The sequence below is a fragment of the Mustela lutreola genome, chromosome 8 (assembly GCF_030435805.1).
Source record: "Mustela lutreola isolate mMusLut2 chromosome 8, mMusLut2.pri, whole genome shotgun sequence".
In the NCBI taxonomy this organism is placed as follows: Eukaryota; Metazoa; Chordata; class Mammalia; order Carnivora; family Mustelidae; genus Mustela; species Mustela lutreola.
This window is the reverse complement of record NC_081297.1, coordinates 84,423,872-84,449,577: the sequence shown is the minus strand read 5'-3', so window position 1 is coordinate 84,449,577 and position 25,706 is coordinate 84,423,872. Positions and strand designations below refer to the sequence as shown.

General features: G+C 41.3%; 1 protein-coding gene across 3 annotated transcripts; it reads left to right on the top strand.

Annotated features, from left to right (window-relative positions):
• Positions 1-12,088: 12,088 nt before the first annotated feature.
• PTHLH (parathyroid hormone like hormone) lies at positions 12,089-24,925 on the top strand. 3 transcript variants are annotated; one of them, XM_059185845.1, is made up of 5 exons: positions 12,089-12,190; positions 13,117-13,375; positions 13,910-14,032; positions 19,662-20,084; positions 24,455-24,925. In XM_059185845.1, exons 3-5 carry the CDS (start codon positions 13,932-13,934, stop codon positions 24,462-24,464), a joined length of 534 nt encoding a protein of 177 aa, XP_059041828.1. In that variant the 5' UTR covers positions 12,089-12,190; positions 13,117-13,375; positions 13,910-13,931; the 3' UTR covers positions 24,465-24,925. The 3 variants fall into 3 exon arrangements, with proteins under 3 accessions (XP_059041828.1, XP_059041829.1, XP_059041830.1); XM_059185846.1 differs by lacking the exon at positions 12,089-12,190 and having other exon boundaries at positions 13,025-13,375; XM_059185847.1 differs by lacking the exons at positions 12,089-12,190; positions 13,117-13,375 and adding an exon at positions 13,385-13,724.
• Positions 24,926-25,706: the final 781 nt, after the last annotated feature.

Below are 25,706 nucleotides of genomic sequence, written 5' to 3'. Positions count from 1 at the left end.
GATTGTCTAGGAATGCCTGGGTGGATCAGCTGGTTAAAGCCTCTGCCTTCAGCTCGGGTCATGATTCCAGGGTCCTGGGATGGAGCCCTGCATCGAGCCCTGCATTGGGCCCTCTGCCAGCAGGGAGCCTGCTTCCCCTTCTTTCTCTCTGCCTGCCTCTCTGCCTACTTGTGATCTCTGTCTGTCAAATAAGTAAATAAAATCTTTAAAAAAAAATAGGATTGTCTAATGAAACTTTGAACCTTTTAAAACTAACACTTAAGTACATGCTGCTTTATTATCTCCAGTTTATAATAGGAAAATGAGTTTCCATGACCCTTGGCTTTCTGTGGAAAAATATTGCCAACTTTTATTCTTCTAAAAGCATCCATGAGAGCTTGAGATGGTTTCCATTCAAACACTATTCTTGCCAAGGACTGTAGGCCAAGATCCTTGCTGACTGACAGGACAGCAACTATGATTTTCAATTTCTATCTAATGATGTGCTTTTGACAGGCAAGGTAATGTTGCTTGCATTTTAGGTCTTAACCTATGATTCTAGGCAATAGCCTCTCTTGTCAGGATTGAAAAAAAAATAAGGTTTCATGCATTCGCAGATGTCTGAAACTCCAATGAAAGGCAATATATACTATTATATGAGATAGGATTTTGTAGATCAGATTTTTTTTAGGTTTTTAATATAATCCTGCATTCTTTTGAATCAACATTGCAAATATATTAAGCTCATAACTCCATGGTGAAGTGGAAGGCTATTGCTCAGAGCTATTGTATGGGGAATGTAACACTTAAACCACAGCTATAACAGGTCATTTGAGGGGAAAATGTGGTTTCAAAAAATAACTGAAAAATGCATTCATAGGCATTATTATACAATTGAATGTGGCAGTTAGGGAAAGGAGTGGGGCACTGACTCAGGTATGATACTCTTCTGTCCAACTCATCTGCCATAACAGTAAAGTGTATTTCTTTACTGTAGGAAAAAAAGACAAATCAACATACATAAAGCTTTGGTTGATTAATGATTCAGCTATGATGGAATCACTCAAAGGACAATAGCCAGCCTTTCCCACTAGCAAGGATCCTTACTGGGGTGTGGCAAAATAATATTCTCCATTCTGACTATGTCATCTGATTAAAGAGACTAATCTAATTGTATCATAGTTTGGGAGGTAAAATGAATACACACAGGAATGAAAAGAGGACCTGCCTTTGATGGTAAAAATAATTCATTTCTGGGCAATTCTAACTGATTATTACATAGGATATATCAAGACATTGTTATGTTTAATGAGACATTATTTTCATTTATTGATAATTTTTTAGTTTATTGATATAAGTGAGTGACACTCATGAGGAAAATTGTCAACTCAGAGTAGAAATCTGTTTTATTAAAAATAATGTAAAAATGTAAATGTACCACAATGGGTATTGCAAGGAAAACTACTTGCACTTTTTAATGTTTATTACTCCTCTCCTTTGAAACATCTATTGACTTCTGGAGGTGTGAGGCACGGCTAGGATAAAGGGTGGTGGATATTAAGGAGGGCACTAGTTGTGATAAGCACTGGGTGTTATATGTCGGTGATGAATCACTAAATTCTATTCCTGAAACCAACACTACATGTTAACTAAATTGAATGTATATTTTTAAAAAAGTTTTTTTACTGACTTCCAAACATATGCCAAGTGCTGCTCTAGGCTTGGGAGGTACAACAAAAATAGACAAAAATGTTGGCCTCTGGGGCTGGTGGGAGGCTCAGTCTTAAGCATCTGCCTTCCGCTCAAGGTGTGATCCCAGTGTCCTGGGATCGAGCCCCTCATGGGGCTCCCTGCTCGGCAGGATGCCTGCTTCTTCTTTTCTCACTCCCTCTGCTTGTGTTCCCTCTCTCACTCTCTCTCTCTCTCTCAAACAAATAAATAAAATCTTTAAAAAATAAAAAAATTTCTACAAAATGTTGGCCTTTGCAAAGTTTGTATTTATTCCTGTAGGAGGAGATAGATAATAAATAATGTGAGTAAAATATTTAATATGTCAGAATTTAAAGATTTATGATAAAAATATTAGTCAAATATTTAGTAAATAAGAATTAAGAGATTCGGAGTTCTACAGAAACTGTAAGTCCCATGTCATTAGTGTAACCCCAGAACCTACCAGAATGTCTGGCCTAGTAGATATTCAAGAAATATTTGTGAAGGTCTGAATGAACAAATGAATACTTTATGTTCTCTGAAAATAGCCCTGACACTATATCTCAAACTCATACTAGATTTTCCTTTTTTATCTGCTTACTTCCAAACAAGATTGGAAGTAACTTAAAACAAAAAGGTAAAAAGAATGTAGCTTAAGCAATAAAGAAAGAAATAGAATCATGAGGTAATGGCTTTTTTAAAATACAAGGCTTAGACACAGTGGGTGATCAATAACTTAAGTGAAGGTATATTTGATAGCAATTTCCCCAAAGATGCATACATATTTTTCACATGATTTTTTCAAAAATATAGCGTATTTCCAAAATACACTATATCCCTTATCAAAAACTGAGAGGGGGCAGGTCCGAGTGTGATTTTGAAAGGAAATCTTGACAAGCCATTTCCATTGGCCTTCGCGCAATAATCCAAATGCATACGGCTTTCTTTAAAATTCCAAGAGTAGGGATGCCTGGGTAACTCAGTCAGTTAAGTGTCTGACTCTTGATTTCAGCTCAGGTCATGATCTCAGGATCCTGAGATGGAGCCTGAGTCCCGCCTCAGGCTCAGTGCAGAGTCTCTTTCCTCCTGCTCCCTCTCCTCTGGTCCTCTCCCCACAGCACCCTCCCACCCACCCACCGCTTACACACTCTCTTTCTCTCTCTCTCAAATAAATAAATAAATCTTTAAAAAAAAAATGAAGTTCCAAGAGTAGAACTTAGCATAAAGTAGAATCTCAATAAATGCTGACATAAGACCATCAGATAAAATTGATTGTTGGACTATCTGTATAGTGTAATAATAAGATCAGGCAATCAGCATAAAAAAGAAAAAAAGATGTTCTTTTTATTTTGGTCTGTTTTCAGCAAGGATGTTTAGTGCCTCAATAACCCTGATCAAAGAAGGGTTCTTCTTAATCTCTTCAACTAAATAGATAGCATTCAGGAACCCATATGGGTGGGTGAGAGAGGACCACAGTTGCCTAACCAGTCATATCGGCCAAATCAACGCTAACAGATTTGCGGATATGAGATGTAGCAGCCAGAGCCAACATCATACCAGAGGCTATGTAGTGTCAGACAAAACTGAATTCAAGCCTTAGTTCTAGTAATTATCCACCATAGTTGGGGCAGCAATCTATCATAAATGAAATGAAGTTCTTGCCATCCTAAGTATAGGAGCTCAATAATATTTGTAATTATTTTTGAATGTAGATAACATCTGAGATATTTTGGAGACTAAATTTCTGGGACATCAACAAGAAAGAAATTTAGGAAAATCATATGGCATGGTGAAAAGAGGTTTCCTGAGACTTTGGAGTAGGAATTACATAACCATCTCAAGAAAGGGGCAGATGTTGCTTACATAGAGGAAAACAATTGAGATATTCTGGATGGTGCAAAAAGATAATAGAATTATAAGCTAGAGTCGAACTGGTCTACACAAGTCCAGATCAGCAGGTATGAAGGCTCCTATAATATCCTGCCCCTCCCTAAGTATGTGAAGGAGTTAAGAGATTTTTCAACCAGCAGCCAGGATAGCTCATCCCCTTCTTTGAAAAAGGTCTGAAAGTTAACATGGTAAGAAAGAAAAATACCTTCCCATGTCTTATGGGCAATGGGAAGAATGATGGGGTGGGCATGGGGATTCTTACTGATAAAGAAGCCCTTCCTTTAATTCCTTTTTTATTTCATTCTTCCCTTCCTTTCTATTCCTTCTGTCTTCTCTTCCTCTTCCTTCCATTTTCTCTTTTTTTCCCCCGTAACTCATTCAACAAGGGTCTGCGATGGAGTGACTTCCTCATTGTTATTTGCCACTGGATTCTGGATAAGTCAGGTGCTAAAAGATGCTTTCAGGTTTTGGTTTGCTTGGATTAGACCTGATATATTTTTCATTCTTCCTTTCTACATCCCCTAATGTAGAAAAGAGCAGCATTCAGATGAAAAATACATGGGTCATCAAGACAAGTTCTCCCCTTGGAGCACAGGAAACAAAACTTGTGATGACTGTGAATGAACTCTCTGAGAACCAAATGAAAATCACAGAAATAGAAACCAGATGTAAGCAATCATGAATCCAGGGCAATGCTCTGCCTCCAATTTATTTTTAGCAGAAATGTTATTAAAGTCTTTTCAGTACCATAATTAATTTTCAAGGATTGCCATTAACCTCATAGTGTAAAATGGGACAAGAAAAAAAATTTTTTTTTGCATGTAAAGTTTAGTGGAAAATATTGATTTTTAAAGTAGTTTGCTGTGTGTTTGGTGGTTGTTGGGGGTATTCAATGGTTTTTCGTTTTTCCCAGTTTGACCTAGGAGTAATGAATCTCTCACCAGAATGTAATTCGTCTTTCGATAATAGTGGCTGTTTATATATTTAGGATGTGTCAACCTCCTCAAGGCTGGGAAGTATCATAGCCTAATATAATATTTGGCTTTCAAGTTTTGGGTGTGTAACAAGAGGACCAACAGTCTTGTTGGCTAAAATCAATCCAAGGTATTAGAGTTTGGACATGAACTTGGCCTGCCCATGCCAGAGGGAATACAAGTACCTTCTTTCAGGCTCTGAATGAAATCATTAATTATGTCAGCAGCTCCAGCGATAGACCTGGAGACACTTTGCACTACTTAGCAAACAAGCTACCTTCTCAACTGTTTAGAAGTTTGGGGAAGATCTTAAAGATCTGTACTCACTGTACTTACACAGCCCTTTCCCTGCAAAATCCTCAGACTCTCCTTGATCCTGTGTCTCTTTGGTTTTACCACACCGGGGTTGGAATGAGATGAGGGAAATATGTGGCTATGATGCCCAGACTGTGTATTATAGAACTAGAAGAACATCCTGGTGCACCTCGACAATGAAACTCTTTTAAAATGAGGGTTTTTGGAACCATATCAACCACACTTGAGTTCCTGCTCCATTTAAGGCCATCATAGGTCTTTTGAGGAGTAATTTAACTGCTATAGACATGTACATTTTTGCCTGTTAAGAACAGCTTTACAAAGAATATGACCTGTGTTTATAGGACAAAAAAAAATTTTTAATCCTTTCCACAAAAAGCAGCTTCCTTTTTTTTTTAACCATTAAAAATACTTTGGCAGTTTTATGTATAATTACAGTTTAGCAGGATGAGAATTAAAGGAACAAAGTGCAACAAAATTCTGCTAAGGTCAGTTTTCTTAACATAAGTACTCTCACATAGTAATTGACTTCAGTATATTATGATACATCAAAAGTCCACACTTCCCCCCTCATTCACACTCTCTGGGTAGTGAAGCACAAATGAAATGAAGGGGGAAATATCTTCAGGAAAAGCATGAAATACAAGCACTAAGCTTTTGAAACTTAAGCACAGAAACTTTTGAGACTGAATGAGACACAGGATGCCCCCAAATCCACTACAATTTAAAAAGAATATGCTTTATGAAAGGCTCCCGATAGAGATCAAAGTGCAACATAAATGAATTTTGAAAAACAGATCTAAGATAATTAAAACTATGCTTTCATTTCTCAAAAGTGCAGGTAGGAAGAGCTACAATTCAATTCCACAGATATCTTCAGAAGACCAACTCTGGGCATATAGCAGTGTTGGGTACATTGGGAAGATAAGCACACAAAGGAGAGACTGATAGATTTTTTTTTTCTTTTGTAGCTCATAGACTATTAAATCAATTGAATGTTTAACTGTTGAAAGTGGGGGGGGGGGGGGGTCCCAGCAGCTTTAACAGAGCTGCTGGTGAGGATGATTAAAACCCTCTCTAAAAAATGTATAAAGTTTAGCAGATTAAAGAATGAGATCTTAAAAATCTAATAAATGAGCAGTTGGGGAAAGCTAATTTTTTTAAAAAATAAAGAAACTGGGGGGAATTAGATAAACTTTGAAGGGAGAATTCTCAATTGGTATCACCATGGGACAGAGGAAAATACTAAGGCACCAATAGAGAGGAGTTAGGAGGAAAAAGCACCTCAAGTTATGAGCAGATAAGGGATAAAAAATAAAATTTATTTATATCATTTTATTTCTTCTCCTTTCTATGAAAGGAGAGTAAAGAGATGTATGGGGGAACTTCACTATCAAAGAATTAATAGAACAAACCTAATCTGAGTTATAAAATAATCATACTAAAATATTATTATGACAGTTTCATAATTTTCAAGGAACTGGGTACACATTTAAGTCTTATTTCATTTATTTTTATAAATTGTCAAAGAAAGGGAAAGTAAAGGTTTATATCAATTTTACTGACTTGGGAAAATGTTTAGAAGAACTTATAGAAAGATTCCATTTTTCTTCACTATTTGTATTCTGTAGATCCAGATACTGAGAGAAAAGCTATGAAAAATTATTGAATCATCACACTTTCTATTTTACATCAGGCATTCTCAAGGTTGTTTATAAACATATACATTCTATCTCTTTTTTTTTAAAGTACTGCACCACCATAAGAAAGAATGGTAAAAGCAACAAGCAATGTGTTTCAATAAGATGTCTTCTGATTTATGCAGAAATATGTAAATAAATATATATCTGTTAGGTACTGGATGTTAGATATGCCCTCCCCATAAATAAAGACACAAAATTCAATAAAAGCTATAACTGTTTATAATATTTTGTAGATTTTCAAGGTATTTAAGGGAATTTGTTATTCAGTTGGAGAGAGATGGCCAATAGAGGTAAGTGAGGGGAATTGCTAAGAGAAATTAAAGACAAAAATGTAAAAGGTGGTGACAATTAGGAAGGCAAAACATTTTTTCTCCTTAAATACATACAAAAGCTTAATTAAGTTCATAAACAGTTCTTCATAAGAATATATCACAAGAACTGGGCAAAATGGACCTACAATGTTGCATATTACATGGAAATTTCTTTGTTTCCTCCTTTGTTAAGAAGTGAAAATCACAGGGTTCAGGGCTCTGGTGAATAATAAAGAACTCACCCCCCTGAGCAGTAATATTTTACGAAGAGCCCCAACCTGAGACACCTGACAATCTCCAGCAGCAGTGTCCCCAGTCAATAAAGCGGTTTTGTGGACATTCCCATAAGGATACTCTCCAGCATTCAGCTCATGGATGCCTTTAACAGATAGAGGAAGCATTAACAAGACCATCGCGCTCGTTCCTTTGAGAACAGAACCTTAGAACAGGGAAGGGAAGGAGGCTGCTGGATGACCAACGTTTCTCAAATCAGGATAAATGTTGCCTGAGGGCGGGGGGAGACACCTTCCGGAAGGAACTAAAAGGAAACCCACAATTTGGACTCTAAGAGTTTCTTTGCGTCTATCTCTGGAAATCTGCCTCTGCGACAGCGCGTCCCGGAGTTGTGCAAACGAACACATCCTGCCTCGTGCCCCGCGCGCACCTGCTCTGTCGCCGGCAGCCTCGGGCCGGAGGGTGTCGCGGCTCGGGCTGGTGGGGGGCGGGTACGCGGGAGGAAGCGCGGCGAGGGGAGGGTCCGGGCCTCACCAGGACAGCCCGAACACGCAGGAACTCGTAACCACCATGGACAGCTCACTGGCTTCCCCCAGCCAGCTCCGAGCTGTTCACAAACTCCACAGGAGCCACCAACGAGGTTGACTTTTATGCCCTGGAGAGATGCCATGTGTTCCACCGTCTACACCCCCCACCCCCACCCCGCGATCGCCAACTGCAACCACTGAGCAGCTATATATAGACAGAGCGGGCTTCGAGAATAACCCTCCTCGCCCTCACATCAGTCCTTTAAGGTACCACCGGATTCTAAGAATCAGATGGTGAGAGTTGGCAGAGAGAACTTTGTTCCACGTCCCTTCATTTCCTCTCCTCGCCGGTGCGGCCCCTCACCCCGCCTTGGCTTTGCGGATCGTGTTAAATGAAATAAAACAGACGGACCCCGGGGCTCTTGGAGCTGTACGGACGGGAGAGGCGGGCTGGCAGAGGGCTACTCCCAGGGCTGGAGGAAGAGGGAGTCGTCCCTGAACACCCGCGTGGGGCCCCGGACCTGGACCAGGACAGGGCCCCGGAGGGGGTGGTGGTGGAAGGGTGGGGTACATCTGCCCCCACCCTTCTCTTCCCCCACCCCCACTGGTAATTTATCGTCACCGTCTGCCAGGGGCTTATGTCAAGTTTGAGTCATAGATTGACCAGGAGGGAGAAGGGAGGGGTGAGCCCCTCTTGGAGGAAGTTCGCTCGCGCCTTCGGACCCTGTCCTCGGGTCATATTGTTCCCGAAGTTTCCCTTCGCCTGCAGCCAGTAGCGGGGCCCTCCTGCGAGGGACTGGAGGGCTAGGCCAGCGACTCTAAAGTATACCCGGGAGCGAAACCACGCGAAAACCCAGCGGGATGGGGCGGGGCGCGAAGGCCTCATTTCTACCGCTTGGGACAAAACGGATTCTGCGCGACAATCCGGAATCCAAATTCTCAGGGAAGGAAACCCCAAAACCCAGGAAACATAGCTAGACTTCCAAGGGGCTCTCGGGCCTCTGAACTTTTCAGCAAGCCTGGTATCCCCGGGAGCCAAGCCCGGGACTGCTTCCCTGGGAGACACACATCTCGCTCGCTGAGTCCGGCGCGCAACCACCAAGCCGGGAGACCCCAGAGAGAGAGCCTGCAGCTTTCATGCTCGCTTTCCAGAGGCCTTAATTCTGACAAGAGTCCTAGGAAGAGCAGGCAGAACCCGAAGACACCGTCACCACAAGCTGAAAGCGAAAGAGACACAACGCCCATCTGGTGCCCGATGTCTTTATGCCAGAGGAGATGGGCACCCTACTTCGGGTGCTGCGTTGGGGAGAGATTGAGAGCTGCCGTGTTTTACAGAGGTAGAGAATGGCGTTAGGGAAGTAAACAGTTTTCGAGGTCCCAAGTGACTCCCGAGGGCAGCGCCTTGCAAACAGCAGGACTCACACTTTAAGAAAGCATGATTCTTCTACTCACAGAGGAGCTGGGAACCGGCCAGGAAGGCTGTGTGGCACCGCCCCCACCGGAGATCAGTTGCGGGATGAGGGGTTGTCGTCTGAGCCAGGTGGGACTCTCCCTGTGGTCTCGCACAAGTTCAGAGTTGCCTACTTTGAGGAGCCAAGAACTCGGCCCAGCCAAGGGCATCTGTCAGGCATCAGTCCAGGACATCAGGACTCCTGTTCCTAACACCCCTCCCCCACCCTCCCACCTCACCCTCTCGCACCACACACACACACACACACACACACACACACACACACACACGAGCACTATCCCTAGCCAGAAGACTCCTCAGAGGAGTTATGGAGGTCATAGGTTTAGAAGGTACCTGACCTTGGAGAACTGGCCCCTAGAGACCTCCATTTCCTAAAGACCTTCTCAGCTCACATGGGCTTGTGGTCTTGGGGGGGAAGTGCTTCATTACTAAACTTTCTGGTCATGTTTGGGGAAAGCTGAACATGGCCCAGAACATAGGGAAGGGTGAGGATCAAGTGAAACCCACTTTTCCAATAAGAGAATCCATCAGCCCAGTTGCATGTCTAGGCATTTCTCCCTGAGGCAGTTCCTGCAGATGTCAGCAGCCAGCCCTATTCCTGGAGAAGATAGCCTCTGTTTGGGTCTTATCACCTAACTAGGAACAGATTTAATAATCATACACCCTTTCCTAAACCTACTTGGAATTTAAATGCATTACACCCTCTTTTTTGCTACCTTGATGTCAGCTGGCAATGGCCTCCTCTCAAGTCTCAGACCACATTCTAATAGAATCAAATAATTTTACTTGAGGTAATTTTGCAAACTTCTCTATGTAAACAAAGAAAAAGTTAGCAGAAGGGTTGAGTTCAGTTGTTTGGTTTCATAGGATTTTAGAAAAATAGCTTGGAGCTACAGACTGACAAATGTTATTGGTAATAAGATAAGGGATGCTGATTGGTTATAAGGGAATTTCTGAGCCCAGGTGCATTGTTTAAGGAGCTATAGGTACCTTTTTGGTTTGTATGTTTGTTTGCTTGTTTGGGCTGAGGAGGAAAAAGAGAGATTAAAAAGCTAAACATAAATGTTAGGGTTTTAAACTTAATTGCAATAGAAGATATCCCTGGAGATATCCATCAATTGGTTATTTTAACTTGAATTTAGGAGTAAAAGTGTACTTAAAAGTTTTGAAAATCTCTTCTTAAAATTGGCATATAATGCTGTGATTGGGGACTGGAAGATGGAAGTTTGGAGCTTGCTCATGGGCTAGGCATTCGTGTAGGTGTAGATCTCACAATGCTAACCTGTCTTCACATGGAAATACTTCAGATTAAGGACAGGCCTTTAGATCCTCCTATTTGCTAAGGTGCATTTAAGTGATAGCAAGGCCTAAGCAAGCATTCAGCCTCTATTGGCACTCACACCATGCCTAAGCAACACCCCCCCCCCAAAAAAAAAACCCCAAACCCTGCTAGTGTGAAGTCATCTCATTTGTAGTCATGTGTTCTCAGCATTATCCTGAAGGTTATTCACTTATACTGGGAACGATTATGATGTCAGAAAATATCCTTTTCAGAAAGGCTAAAAGTCAGGGTCCTGAGTATATATTGAGGAGAATTTCTACTCAAGGTAATAAACTGGGCAGCTTAGCACATATAACTGCTTTCTAATAATTGCCTTAGTGAGAACAGAAGAGCCTTCTTAGGAAGTTTTTAATTCATTTAAGACTTAATTTTAGTTTTCTGAGGAACATCAACAAAAATTATTTCTGGAAGAGACCGCTGAGAAGATTCCCTTCATTTGGCCAGAAGAGCAGAGAAGACTGTAAATCAAGGAAAAGGTGAAGTAATACATTATTAGGAAGCTTCAGGAGTCCAAGTATATAAAGACTATTTGTTTTTCCTGTGTCCATATTTTCTCTTTTTGTGGAGGGAGGAAATTCTAAAAATATTGGTTAGATTTTTTGCCATTAACACCAGAAAAGTGTGTGGGGAAAAGAAAGGGAGGGGGTCCATTTTGTTTCATTAGTAGAAAAAGCAACATAAATCAAAGTAGCCTATTGATGGCAGCCTCTAATTTATAATATTCTGAGAGCATAATGAATTTATTTACAGTATAAGTGATTTAATATTTTCAACCTATGTCTTCAACTTTTATTGGGAGAGGGTTGACTTTTTAAAGCCTGGGTAGTTTCAAATTTGGCCACGTACTTTTGGGCTTTTTATTGTGGAAGCAAATATTATCATTTTAATATTAAACAACTTGCAAGTGTTAAATAGATCATTTGTGATTTACATTTTTGTTTTGTTTTGTTTACAGATTTCCCCCCCTTCAGATGTAATGCTTGCTTTAAGGCTCCTGCTTCTTTTTGGAAAAAATTTACTATAAATCAGAAAGTGTCAGAGGTTCAAAGATTGACATTTCTGAGTGCTGATACTTTGTCTTTTCATGCAATGCAAACAGATCTAACATTTAGAAATTCTTAAACGAGGGAACTTGTGGAAATTCCCAGATTTTTTTTTCCAGTGGGAGGAAGCCAAGTTTTTTTAAGTATGGAGTTTAGAGTAATCAAATGAGGGAGAAAGAAACTTGTGAGAAGGGGTGACTGTCACCCAAACTAAGGAGCTAATATTAACTGCTAGCTATCTGCACTTAACGAGTGGGAAAGGGAACCGAGATCAGCGGGGGAGAGGGCGCTATTTCACCCACCATCGGTAAAATCCGTGGTGCATCAGACAGGAAGCCAGACTTGATCAAAGGTCAGACTCCCTAAATCACCTCACATCTCCAAATCACACAGCGCATTGAAATCTACCAGTGGGGTTGTATGTCTAGAACACAAACATCCCTTGAATGGTCCCCAATTACCCGCGTTCATTTCAGAAAGATAGAGGAATCCGTGGGGCGGGCGTTCACATCCGCTGCAATCCTTTCCTAGATGATACTGCCCAGTAATTCAGAGCAGTCTTCTTCCCCGCCCAGTACTTTGGGAAGAACCCCCTGCTTTCCCTTCGCTTCTCCGAGGCAGAGCCGCGTACAGCGATAGTTCCGCTTCATCTGCGGGCTGAAGCGACACGGATAGAGTCATCCCAGAATATGTAACAGGGGACTTGGCGGGGGATGGGGTGGGGTGGGGGTGAGAGAGTAGGTTGTCGGGAAAGGGTGGATTAGACTCTAGTCGGTGGGCGAAGGGGCTGCGTGCGCTCCCCAGGAGTGTCCGTCCACCTCGGCAATTAAAAAGAGGGTCTCCATCACGTATGCGGGTTTTCTTGGACCAGCTCCAGATGTCCTCACTATTCTAAGACAGCAAGAAATGCAATCTCGACCTGAAGTCTGGAACCTTTTTTACTCTTCTAAGCGAACGCTCCCCCCCCCCCCCCCGCCGCCTTAGGCGATGCTCCCCACTCAGCTGGTCCCCGGAAAGGGCCACGGAGGAGGATTCCCGTGTCGCTCCCCAAGCTCCCGGGCGGCTTAGGGTTTCTTAAAGCTAAGGGCCACCCTCCCGCGACCTCCCCGCGGAGGTTTCCGGGCGCCCACGCTCTCCAGCCCCTTACTCCTCTGCCTCGGTCTTGCCGGTTCGCCCCCAGCGGCCTCGGCTGCCGCGCGTCCAATCGGGCGCGGCTGGCGCGACGCGCCGGGAGCGGTGACTGTTTCGGGTCGCCCGCACGCCCTCGGGGACCTCAGCGCGCTTCTCCGCCGTGCAGTCTGGGGCCGGTCAGACCCAGCGGGCACTAGGAGATCCGCCCACGCCTCCGGCCCCCGGGACGGCGCGCGGGACCGGCGCTCTGGGGTGGGGCTCGGGGGACCTCGGGGCAGCGCCGGGGGCCGCCGAACCGGAGGCGCGGGGAGCTCAGCCGCTCGCAGTACACTCCCAGCTCAGAGCTCCCCTCTGCTAACTCTGGCCGCCCGGGGCCCGCTCGGGCCGCCCGTCGCCGCCCCCGCCCCCCGCGCGCCCGCGCCCTTGCTCGCCCCGCGCGCGTTCCAAGGGCGCCACCTCTTTGCGACTAGCTCACTTCTCCGGCAGGTTTGCCTGGGAGCGTGTGAACATTCCTCTGCTAGGCTTTCAACTCGCCTCCAACCTGCGCCGCCCGGCCAGCATGCCTCCCCGCCCGTGAAGCGGGGCCGCCGCAGCCCTGCCGCTCGGGCCGCCGCCTCCCCTCCGCGCCGCTATTAACCCGCCCTCGTTGCCACCTGGCCCTCCTGATCGACGACACACGCACTTGAAACTTGTTCTCAGGGTGTGTGGAATCAACTTTCCGGAAGCAACCAGCCCACCAGAGGAGGTAGACAGCTATGTATATATATGTGGGTCTCTACAAGTGGCTCTGGAACAAGACGGCCTAGTTCGCAAAGAAGCTGACTTCAGAGGAGGGAAACTTTCTTCTCTTTTTAGGAAGGGCTTAGCTCTGCTCCACGAACCTGGGAGAACTGCCGGCTAAATTTAATTAGACATTGATAGGGAAGACGTGTAAACACGCTGCTCATCGTTGATGCATATATAAAAGCATTTCATTGTGGTTATCATTGCAGAGGAACGTCTCTGATTTTTGTTTTGTTTTGTTTTCCTTTTGGTCCCTTTTTGCCTGTGTGGTTTTGGAAAAAGCACAGTTGCGGTAGCTGATTCCTAAATAAGTAAGTGCTGAGAGGCTTCAGAGAAAGTTTTTTTTTCTTTCTTTCTTTCTTTATTTTCTTTGCAACTTGGGAGATGCCCTTGGTGTCGGAGAGGCTAAGTGAGAGCCAGCTAAAACGGGGAGCGTGGTAGTCCCGGGAGATGGAGATTCCGGACTGACACTTCGGGCCCCTTTCCACTCTTGCAGGTCCCGAGAGCGAGAGGATACGATGCTGCGGAGGCTGGTTCAGCAGTGGAGCGTCGCGGTGTTCCTGCTGAGCTACTCGGTGCCCTCCTGCGGGCGCTCGGTGGAGGAGCTCGGCCGCCGGCTGTAAGTGCCCCGTCCTCCTCGGGGCGCCGGATGAGGGCTGGGAGGGCCAGTGGGAGAGGCCGCCAGGCTGGGGCGCTGCCGAGGGCTCACAGCGGTCACTGATGCTCCTTGCCCGAGTTAAAAAGCGGGGAAAGCCGGTTACCTGCCGGGGGCTGAGACAGTGCCTTCAACCCCGGCGGGAGCACTGGTTGAACCTCAAAGGGAGACAGGCAAGAGACAAATTTTCCATGAGTTTCCATAAGAGGGAGCGCAGAATCTCCTCTGGACAAAGATCATCTGTCTGTAGTGAAAGGAAAAGGTTATACTTCCAGGACCTGGGAAGGTTTTGAAACGCTGAGGATTACAGGAGACGGATAACTCGGAAGACGCTGAGGGAGCCAGGGGACACAGGTCTGTGTGCGTTTGATTTACAGACTGAATGTGGGTGGCAGTTTGTGTGTGAAAAGCAGAAGCCTTACATCAAACTTTATTATGAATGACATAATTTTAAGCATATGAAATGAACCACATTACATAATGAACGCATATTATATAATAAAGTAGTAACAACTTTGCAATGGCACAACTCCAACATTAGTATTGATACAGTTCAGAAACGCTAGCGTGCCTAACTCCAAAATGAATATTAGGTGAGGAAAATTGTTTTTTCTTGGACTTATTGCTAACAGTTCTTTAATCTGGAGTCAAATGTTTGTATTGTAGACCGAAAACTTGTATTCTGGCATTCTTATTTGGTGGTTCTTTTAAGGATAATTTTGACTTTAACATAATCATACATCCAAGCACACCAGAGAAATATTACCATGTTGTATGACTGCAAGTTGGAAGAAAAGCTGAGTAACACTATCTTAATAATCTGTTGGACCTAGAAGTACCTTAATGTGTGTAATGCCATCTTTGGGTGATCTTTAAGCTGCAGACTCTGTTCAGGATGGGAAAACCATAAACATTGAGAACTGAGAGGAGTTTCCCTCTGGAGAAGGAATTAAGGGGCTTTTACACTAACAATAAAAATAGCAATATCCAATATTTACAATGGAGTTCATGGTGCTTCCTTGTAAATTCCCAAGGGTATACAAAAAGGCAACTGTTTTATATGTGCCCTTGGTCTATTATTATTAGAGCAGAAAATCTTTAAATGAAATTACTTTAGACATGTCTGAACCTTGGCACCAAAATGAAAATCTATTACGAATCTCCTAAGGCAAATTGTGTAGAACATTGTACTGAAGATAAAGCTGCATTGTATTCTTCAAATCAACATTTTACTGATGTATTTCTGAAAATTGTCTTCAGACATTTTCCTCTTTATTAAATTATTTAAAGTCCATATATAGATATAGATATAGATGTAGATATAGATATAGATGAAGAGTGAATTTTTAAAAGCATGCTTAAATACTGGCCAAAAAATACTGTCTTGAAACAGAGCCAGATTTTTCTTTACAGTTGCTTGAGAAATACCTGTTTTCTCTTTTGAGAAACAGTAAATGGACCATGATTAAATCCACAGTTATGACATAAAAATAGTGCTAAGTAGTCCTAAAGGCTATTTTTAACTCTTTCTTTGTTGCACCTTGCAAATACACATCAGAAACTATTTAACAGCCAGAGACTCTGTTACAGTTTTGTTTGTGGGTGAAATATAATATTGTACTTAAACACTCACACTCAGCAGATGGTTATAAAACTACCACAAAACATTCTTATAGTTAATGGCTAATAGATCATCATATTACAGCCATGGTTTTTCCTGAAGGCTGAAATCATCAGTAGATGAAGATGTTTCATCAAATTATTACAGCCAAATGGAGTTTAAAAAAACAAGTCATTATTTTTGCATTGCTGCCAAGTAACAGTAAATTTTGCGTGCTAGACAAAACATTATTCTACTATTACACTAAATCAACCTAATTTCTTGAAAGAAATGTTAACATATAATCAAATCATATTACTCCCCAATTGCTTTTTACACCAAGTATTAGAGAAATTGCTTTAGATATTTTTTCTAACTAGGGACTGACTTTGAGGGGTGGAGGCAGGGGGTGACTACTACAACAATAACACTTCCTAAGCCATGCAGAGGAGGCAGTTATAAGTTGTGATAGTCCAAAAGATTTTAACTAATGGGGCTAGAGCATGAATAAATTGGAGGTTGGAAAGTGAGGCCTATAGACATTCTTGTCGCCATGAACATGAACATGACTTTCGGCAGGTAGCAACCTTTGTGTTTAAGTTAGAGAGGGAATTCCAGTAGATTCAGAACCTAAAACATAATTGGATGATTTGTTTGGGAGCCAGACTGGGTCTATTCCATTTAATGAAAAGCATAACTTTTGACTGAGTCATTTGGGTTGGAAGGGACTTGTGGTGAGTCATCTTCACTCTAACACCCGAACCCTGACTCGTGCATGTACCACAGAACTGTTCTCAAACCCAGACTCCTTCGTAAATAGCTGAGCCTCAACACAAGCCTGCTGCTCCTTTCTGTGCTGGAAGAGGCGGTCCTATCACTCCCTTTGCTCCCTGCGTTCCTTGATAGCTCCTTCAATTTTCTCTTCTTCCCTGAAAACTCCCTGGAGAGTGATTTTTCTTTAGAGCAGAAGAGCTATGTTTTGACTGAATTTATAGTTACCTATTTTAAGCATTTCTCCCATATTTCTGAAAATGTTCTTACAGTAATCAAAGGAGACCATAAACATACCATATTGGGATTGTAACAAACGCCGTGCGAACCACTGGGCTAGGGGATGTTTGCGGATGTATAGATTAATAGACTATTATTGAGACCGTATTTATCACATAAATATTTCAGAATTATCTAAGTGGAAAGCCTCCTTACTTTGGATTCATTGCTCCCCACCTGTGTATATCTAGTTTGTACATGCTAGTTATTTACCCTTGTGTGAGTTCATGTCTTGTTTTGAAAATAAGTAAAATGCTCCAGGCATCTTACTCCTTGTTGACGATAAAGATAATATTAAATCCCTGATCTTCCAGTGCAGTTGCCCAATCAGAAATTCATTCTTCACAATATTTTAAATGCAGAAGTCTTTGAGCTGTTCCTTGTGTTTGAGATTTATCATTTAAGAAAATCTGTGAGATTTAGCATTTAAGAAAGTCTGGGTTTTCTAATATTATATTAACAATTGCCCCTAAAGGCAGAAAGAAGCTTGGTACCTCACAAGAGAGACACTATTTTAAACTGAACAGACTTGTGCCATCTTTGTAAACTTTTTATAAAACAGAAGGATAGACTGACCCCTCCTTTTCTCATGAGAACCATCCTGGGAAAGTGCAGTGCTTGGGTTAAGAAGGCACTGTGACTCACAGTTGACAGGCTGGCCAAGATGACAGGCATATATGCCAGCCAGAGGGGGCATAAGCAGTGGTGGCCTGATTAGAACAGACCAACCATTAAAAGTTTTGGCTTCAAGTTAAGCTAGGGTGGACTGTATTATACATTTGGAGAGGAATACAGATCGGGTGGTTATCTTCCAGGAACTGAGAAAGAAAAGCCCCAGGTCCTATAAATGATCACTGGTTAAGAACAACTTTAATGGGACATTTTGCTAAAGGATACATCTTATGAAGCTGCAACACTAATGAAATATGCAATTAATTCCCACTTATTCTTCAAGAATGTTATTAGAGAGTATAAATATATTTGTACCAAAACCTCAAATTTGTATATTATTAAAAGTTTCCAGAATACTAACTATTGCCATAAAGTAAGTGAATTTTAATCTAGTCACATGTGGCACCTTCAAAAAGGAAGAGAGACTCCTTCATGCCTCATTTAAACCAGGCTCCTGTTAAATTCCTTTCCATTAAGTCATGTCTTTTTTGAACAAGCTGCATGGCTTAAAGTCAGTCCACACACTAAAACACTAAAAGGAAGCTGGTATTCTGGGTATAAGGTCTAGAGAAATAATGCCTGTATTTTCATGTCTTATTCTACTTTGATTCACAATATGACTGTGACATCTCTCGATTTCCCCCAGTGATAATCCAAACTCTAGAAACCCTTTTTTGGGGGGATGAAAATGGCCTTGTTGGAGAAGTAAGCTTGATCTTCAAGTAAACCGATAAATTGCTATCCATTTGCCCACTGTCCTCATGTTTCCCACTGCAAGCTTTTTACTCTATGCCCTTCATTTCTTGTTTCCTCAACATACACTTCTGCTTCCACAGAAGAAAGGACTGAGGTCACTGAAAGGCAGTCTTTGGTCTCAGAATCAGAGGACCTGATTTTTGGATCCCTGGTTCTGTTTTCATTTTGTGGACAAAGGCAGGTCATTGAATCTCTCTGAACCTCAACTTCCCTATCTATAAAATGAAGTTAATGCTATTTTTATTTTCATATTTCTCTGAGGAGTTAAATATAAACAAATAAGGGACCCAGATACTGTGTGAGAGAGAGGTAAGACAACATGGGAGATAGCCCTGTGAACACCCTCAGATGCTTGACAGTGAACCATTTGGAAGAGTTACAGAGTGGCAGAAATTGGAGTAAAGTAAGGCACAGCTGAAGCAGGCATGATATGACTGATTCAGGTATGCAATCCCTGCATATGGTTAATAATATACACAAGAATAATACAAGCATATGTGGATGGACATTTAAACAAGAGTCAGGGTGCCACCTAAGAGGATTGATGGGAAATTAGTTGATTCTCTTCCACTACATTCTCTTCCACTACACTTCATTAGAGTGTTGTTTAAACAGAAAAGCCACTTCATACTTGCTCCTAGAGACATTTTTTAAGACAAAGAGAACAAGTAGAAAAGTGAATATCTCAATTTAATACTAAGGATAATACCCTCTGAAATTCTAAATTAAAAAAAATAACGATGCACAGAAAAAATAGGATGATCTCAATTTAAACACAAAGAAACCCACTTTAAAGGGACCACCCACTACTTTACAGAAAAATACACATATTCTCTCTCTGACACTTGGCTTTCAAATATAGGCTCTTGGTAGCCTGCACTCTACTCCTCGTATTAAAATTCAGTCTGTTAGGTAGTTCCCTAGACAGCCTCTACTGCTCACTTCATCTTAAGCTTCTGTTTGCCTTTCTTCTTAAAGCTTGCTGTTCTCTGAGATTCAGTATTATTATTTTCTTAATAGGGGATTAGTGTGTGTGTGTGCGCGCGTGCGCACGTGTGTACGTGGCTGTGCACTCGGGTGAGTACTCAAGTAAATTCAGCCTCCTTTTAATTTCACAGCTAGGACATCTGGATTTATTTTCCCAACATAAGTCTGAAAAACATGAAAAGAAGCTCGTTTTTTTCTGTCCATTGCTGAAAATTACAGAATCATAATGTTTTAAGTTGAGAAGAGAGCATAGAAATCTCCGAATCTGACCCCTGCCTTTTAAATGGAGAGGGGCATGTTCTCACCAAAGCCACAGACCTAGAGAGCGGCATAAATGGGATTTGGGGCTACAGACTCTGAACTGCCCACACTTCCTTTCCCTCTCTGCTCTTTCCCTGATCCACAAGCCTGCTGCCCTTCCAGCGTATGCTTTGCGTTATCAAAGGCCCTTCCTCTTGTCTTTGAGGTCTATACCAACAACTAAAATATTCTCCTTTTCTTCCTCCCCTGCTGTTTTTTTTCTTAAAGCAAAAGAGCTGTGTCTGAACATCAGCTCCTTCATGACAAGGGGAAATCTATCCAAGACTTACGGCGACGATTCTTCCTTCACCACCTGATCGCAGAAATCCACACAGCTGAAATCAGAGCTACCTCGGAGGTATCCCCGAACTCCAAGCCTGCTCCCAACACAAAGAACCACCCCGTCCGATTTGGGTCTGACGATGAGGGCAGATACCTAACTCAGGAAACCAACAAGGTGGAGACATACAAAGAGCAGCCACTGAAGACACCTGGCAAGAAAAAGAAAGGCAAACCTGGAAAACGCAAGGAGCAGGAAAAAAAGAAACGGCGAACTCGGTCTGCCTGGCTAAACACTGGCATGGCTGGGAGTGGGCGAGAAGGGGACCACCCATATGACATCTCTGCGACATCGCTGGAGCTCAATTTACGGTAACTGGCTTCTGTGCCCCATAGCCTCTCTTTGGTGCTGCTCTAAGCTGTGTGGTGTCCCTTCCTTTCACCCGCCATGGCTTGAACAAATCTTGAATGTCCTCCCTTTCTGTCCCTCTATCCATTGCTCCACAGTTTAAAAGCTTACAAAACAAGACAGTTCAGCATATTATCTGCCCTCAAGTAGTGTCCTCCCACCACCTAAGCACAAACAGGGCTTGGATAACCTGTTTCTCTTCGTCCACCATCGCAACCCCAACACCAATCCTTTACTACTGTACCAAAGAACTTCTCTTCTAAGTCTGGCTTCAGAAACCCAGGACCACCTTCATCATTTGCTGCAGAAGTTTATTCATTTCCCTACTCTCGCACCTTGGCAAACTTTCTTGATCATTTTGTCATTTCTTAACTTTTTTTTTTCACTTCAGGGGTGAACATAGAAGGCTTTGATATGATCTACAAACACTACAAAACAATACCCTACCATAGACAATTCTGAGCCAGTCACATTTTCCATTTAATTATATTTAATTAAACCTTAACTTTATTTTTCATTTAAATAAATGTTAAACATTTAAACACACACTCTCAATTTATTTAATTGAATTTAACTCTGGTTTCTACCAACCCATGAAAAAATAGTCATGAATTCGGAAAATTTTTAAGTTTTGACTTGGGAAGGACATAAGTTTTTCTCATATATCCATTTATCCACTGGGAAGTTGAAATAATTTTCCAGGGCATTGCAGTAGGAATAATAAGACTTCACATTTACATGGCTTGTTCATTCTTGGCTCACAGATGCAAATGGTAATGGCATTCACTGACTTTGGGGTCAGATACCTTAAGGTTCAAGTCTTAATAGGTCTGAACCTATTAAAGTTCACAACCTTGGGCAAGTTACATAGTCTATCTAAGACTCACTTTCCTTTTCCGTGAAGTGAAGATAATAACTGTAACAACCTCATAGAGCTGGGCAAAGATTAAACAAGATGACATGGGCTAAATGCTTGTCATAGTAAACAATAACGTGTAACTTGTTGTTTGGGTACTTTTAGATCTAATAATGATTGTTCTATCTATCTGGATATGTGTGTCTGCATGAGGCGAAAAAGCAGCAAATATTAACCTCATTTTATAAACCAGAAAACCAAGGTACTCCATGACTAAAGGATCTGAACAGCCCTGGGAGCTGGGATAGGTAGTCCTCAGAACTGGATTTGCTTCCCCATCTCTGGATATTTGGTCCAGCACTGTGTTTAGTGCTGCCTCTTAATTCAGACATTTCCACCAACACAATCTTTTCTGTTTTTTACTTTTCAGTTTAGCTCTTCTGTGGGGTTTGAAAGAAAGAGGAAACCACACAAGGACGTGTCATATGCAGCTAATGATCTCATTAATTACAATCCCTTGTTACCTCTCCAGGCTTTCCACTGACTAGTAGAGATAAAATTACAGGGTGATGTTTCAAGGGGGAGTACGGACCTACTTAGCATCACTTCTCTCTTTGAGTTAGTTGACAAAACTCATCATTAAATAGCTTATAAAATGATAATTATATTGGATGAATATTTCCACTGCAGTAATTAAGGAGTAATGACACTAGAGAAACTTTTAGCAGAGTGAATGACCTATTCTGGAAGTATCTAATGGATCTATAACGGGTAACAAACCCTGTAAATCTTGGCCAAGAGCACATATTCAATGTATTTTAAGAAAGGATCCTAACTACATATTTATAACTAATGCAAGAACTTTATTGCCAAAACCCATTTTTATCCATTGTTGTACTCTGTGTGTGTGTGTGTGTGTGTGTACATACATTTATTAGAATTCTGAAAACGAAAGTATACTTTTTTATGGATTTCATTTATTTAGGATTTGCAATGCTCTGAAGTATCTGGGAATTTAATGAAATTCAGCACTCATCAATTCTTATGCCCAAAGCTACCCCTATGTTAAGGGAGATCTAGTAAAAATTAGGCAGTGGCCTAATCAAATCCAGACCTAGGACTAAAAGAAATAGAATGTTTCTGCTTTCTCCTTTCTGTTCCCTGGTTGTGAGGGATGTTCATGGAAAGCACTGTTTGTCTGGCAGCCGGATGTTGGCCCTCTCCCAGTACAACCCAGCAGAGGTGCAGGGAAGATCGGGGAGATTCAAGAGTGTACTGATGAGACTCGATGGGGCCATGCAAGTGTTCTAATCCAAACAGAATCTTTTCAGAGTAACTAGGTTACAGTTTTGTAAGCAACCGATCTTTTATTAGTGTCCTCTCTTTAGTCTCTTTGCATAATTATACAGTAATCTGATGATATGGCAAGCACGAATTGTAGTAAAATATATGTAGTATTTCTTAAGAGAAACTACTGAGCTAAAACTGTCTGGCTCCTCTCACATGAACCCATTGGAAGTATATAGTTCAAATGTTGGAAATCACATTTTGGAATTTTTGATGTTGTAAATGTGATGTCCAGATACGATAGGACTCATTTAATTGAGAACATATATTTTGCCTCGGTAAATATTGACTTAGAAATAATACAAAAGTTTTCAATATTCAAAAGAGACTCTAAAGTGTTGTCACACACATGCACAAACACACACACACACACACACACACACACACACTTTCAGGCCATGTTATATGTTTTACTTGGCTATTCTAAAACGTGCCATTATAACAAGCAAACTGGCTGGACAAGGGGAAATATAATTAAAAGATCTTTTCCTTGGTCCTTTATTTCTTTTTTCTTTCCTTCCTTCTGAGGAAATAATTGTTCAAAATACTCATCATTCCCTCTTTGTTTGCATTATCCTTAAGTTCAATTCACTACATACTATTCGACATGAAAACATTTTAAAATTGATATAGCACACAAATTATTGAATTTTACAGTCACCTTTTATGTTTTCTTCATAACATACATCCATCCACCATTAAAAATGTTAATCTTAAATTATTTTCTCTGCAGTTAGGAGCTATTTTGCCATTCTAATTAAAATGATTAGTGAAGGGGCACCTGGGTGGCTCAGTGGGTTAAGCCGCTGCCTTCGGCTCAGGTCATGATCTCGCGTCCCGGGATCGAGTCCCACATCGGGCTCTCTGCTCAGCAGGGAGCCTGCTTCCTCCTCTCTCTCTCTCTGCCTGCCTCTCTGCCTACTTGTGATCTCTCTCTGTCAAATAAATAAATAAAAATCTTTAAAAAAAAATATTTAAAATGATTAGTGAAGATGTCAATTTCTTAAGACAAGAAAGCATCCTAAATGTTCAACTTGCTTATCTTTCTTCAAGCTGCATGAGAAGTTCCTAAGTTGTCAAAAGTTGGCTCTTCCGTGGTTTTCACCACCATATGGGTCTGCCATGTAAAACTCTGCCCACACTCTGGCTATTAATGCAATGGCACAGCCAGTTGAGTTCCATTCCATAGGTGCTTCTTTTAGACACCACTGAAATAGACACACAAAAGAAGAGAAAGGGAGAGAGAAAAGCAGAAAAAATGCTGCCAGCCCATCTTAAAATACTGTCACTACAATGTTGTAGAAAGGGTTGGAAGAGATGTGAATCTCAGGTGGTAATTTATTCTGTGTAATAAACAGTGAAAAACTGCTATTTTATACTTTTAAGTTAATTGATTCTTTTTCTCTAATTTAATATGGGTTTTCCCAATTTCTAATTCCAGATCAATTCCAAAAACCAGCAGAGTGAGAGACAAATAGTTCTTAGTTTTGACTTCAGAAGCTAAAATCCAAAAATAATTTCATTCATTAGTGTTTAAGGACAGCTAAAGCAATGACTGATATCATCAAATAACCAACCAAACATACTGCTCAATTACACATCCTTCCAACATTTACTCCAAATCACACACTCTACTCTCCTAACAGCCATTATCTTAGTGAGAGATTGGCCAAATGGAAACCTGAACAGAATAAGCAACCTTTGGATTACCCATGTCAGGCATCTCTGGGGAATAAGCTTTTAGCAAGGTGTACTTGATGATGGCTTGCACAACCTAGTCTTATTTCCACTCTCAAATGTGTGCCTTCTCTTCCCAGACTTGCCAGTTGGCAGCTTTGGAAAATTCCCCCAGGGTCTCCTTTTTCAGACATTATATAGAATTAGAAACCAAGCCTTTGCTCTTCTTGTACTACACTGATCATTAGATCATGCTGAAGACCCTGCCCGCAGCAAAGGTTCTGGAGAGTCAGGCAGATCCCACTGATACCACCTACTGGGAATATTTACAAGAAATCCCTGGAATCTTTTCCATTGTAATTCTGTATTCCTTTATTTTTTATGCCTTTTCACTTGTTAAGGAGAATTAACCTATTTTCTTTTTCCTCTTTTCTCCCTTCCTTCTCTTTTCAGGAGGCATTGAAATTTTTAGCAAAGACCTTCAGAGGACATATTACAGGATTCTGTAATAGTGAACATATGGAAAGTATTAGAAATATTTATTGTCTGTAAATACTGTAAATGCATTGGAATAAAACTGTCTTCCCCATTGCTCTATGAAACTGCACATTGGTCATTGTGAATATTTTTTTTTTTTTTGCCAAGGCTAATCCAATTATTATTATCACATTTACCATAATTTATTTTGTCAACTGATGTATTTATTTTGTAAATGTATCTTGGTGCTGCTGAATTTCTCTATTTTTTGTAACATAATGCACTTTAGATATACATATCAAGTATGTTGATAAATGACACAATAAAGTGTCTCTATTTTGTGGTTGATTTTAATAATGCCTAAATATAATTATCCAAACTGATTTTCCTTTGTGCATGTAAAAATAGCAGTATTTTAAATTTGTAAAGAATGTCTAATAAAATATAATCTAAATTACATCATGACTCAGAAAGTGAATTATGTATACCCTTTAAAATTTCTACTAGAAGGAACATGATGTAATATTTTTAACTATATTTGAATATAGCCGTAAGTATAATATGTTTATATTGGTATATATTCCAACATTTTCATATTAGCTTTTAGTTAAAAACCACTTAAAATATATTTTTTCCAATAGTGAAGTTCAATTCAATAGAATGGCTGAACTACTTAGACATCCTTTTATGAAGTATGTCTAATTTGAAGTAAAGAAGGAAGAGAGCAGAAAAAGGGCAGAGAAGTCAGGAGAAAAGATTCAAGAAACTCAGTCCAGAGAGTTAGCCAGATCTGAGAAAACGGAGAAAGGCAGATCAGGAACCTGAAGGCCAGGGGTAATTTTCACCAATGTAAAGTTTAATTTTGAAAGATCTTGCTCTTACTGGTAACAGCAAGAAGCATAAAAGAGCTATTGAGAATTTTACCAGGGAAAGGGATAGAGTGGGAAATATATATCAGCTCAAAAAAAACCTTCCCTGGGGCGCCTGGGTGGCTCAGTGGGTTAAGCTTCTGCCTTCGGCTCAGGTCATGATCCCAGCTCCTGGAATCGAGCCCCATACCGGGCTCCCTGCTCAGTGGGAAGCCTGCTTTTCCCTCTGGCACTCCCCCTGCTTGTATTCCCTCTCTAGCTGTGTTTCTCTCTGTCAAATAAGTAAAAAAAATCTTAAAAAACAAACAAACAAACAAACAAAAAACCTTCCCTGAAGAAGACTGCTTTCCTGTTGTATC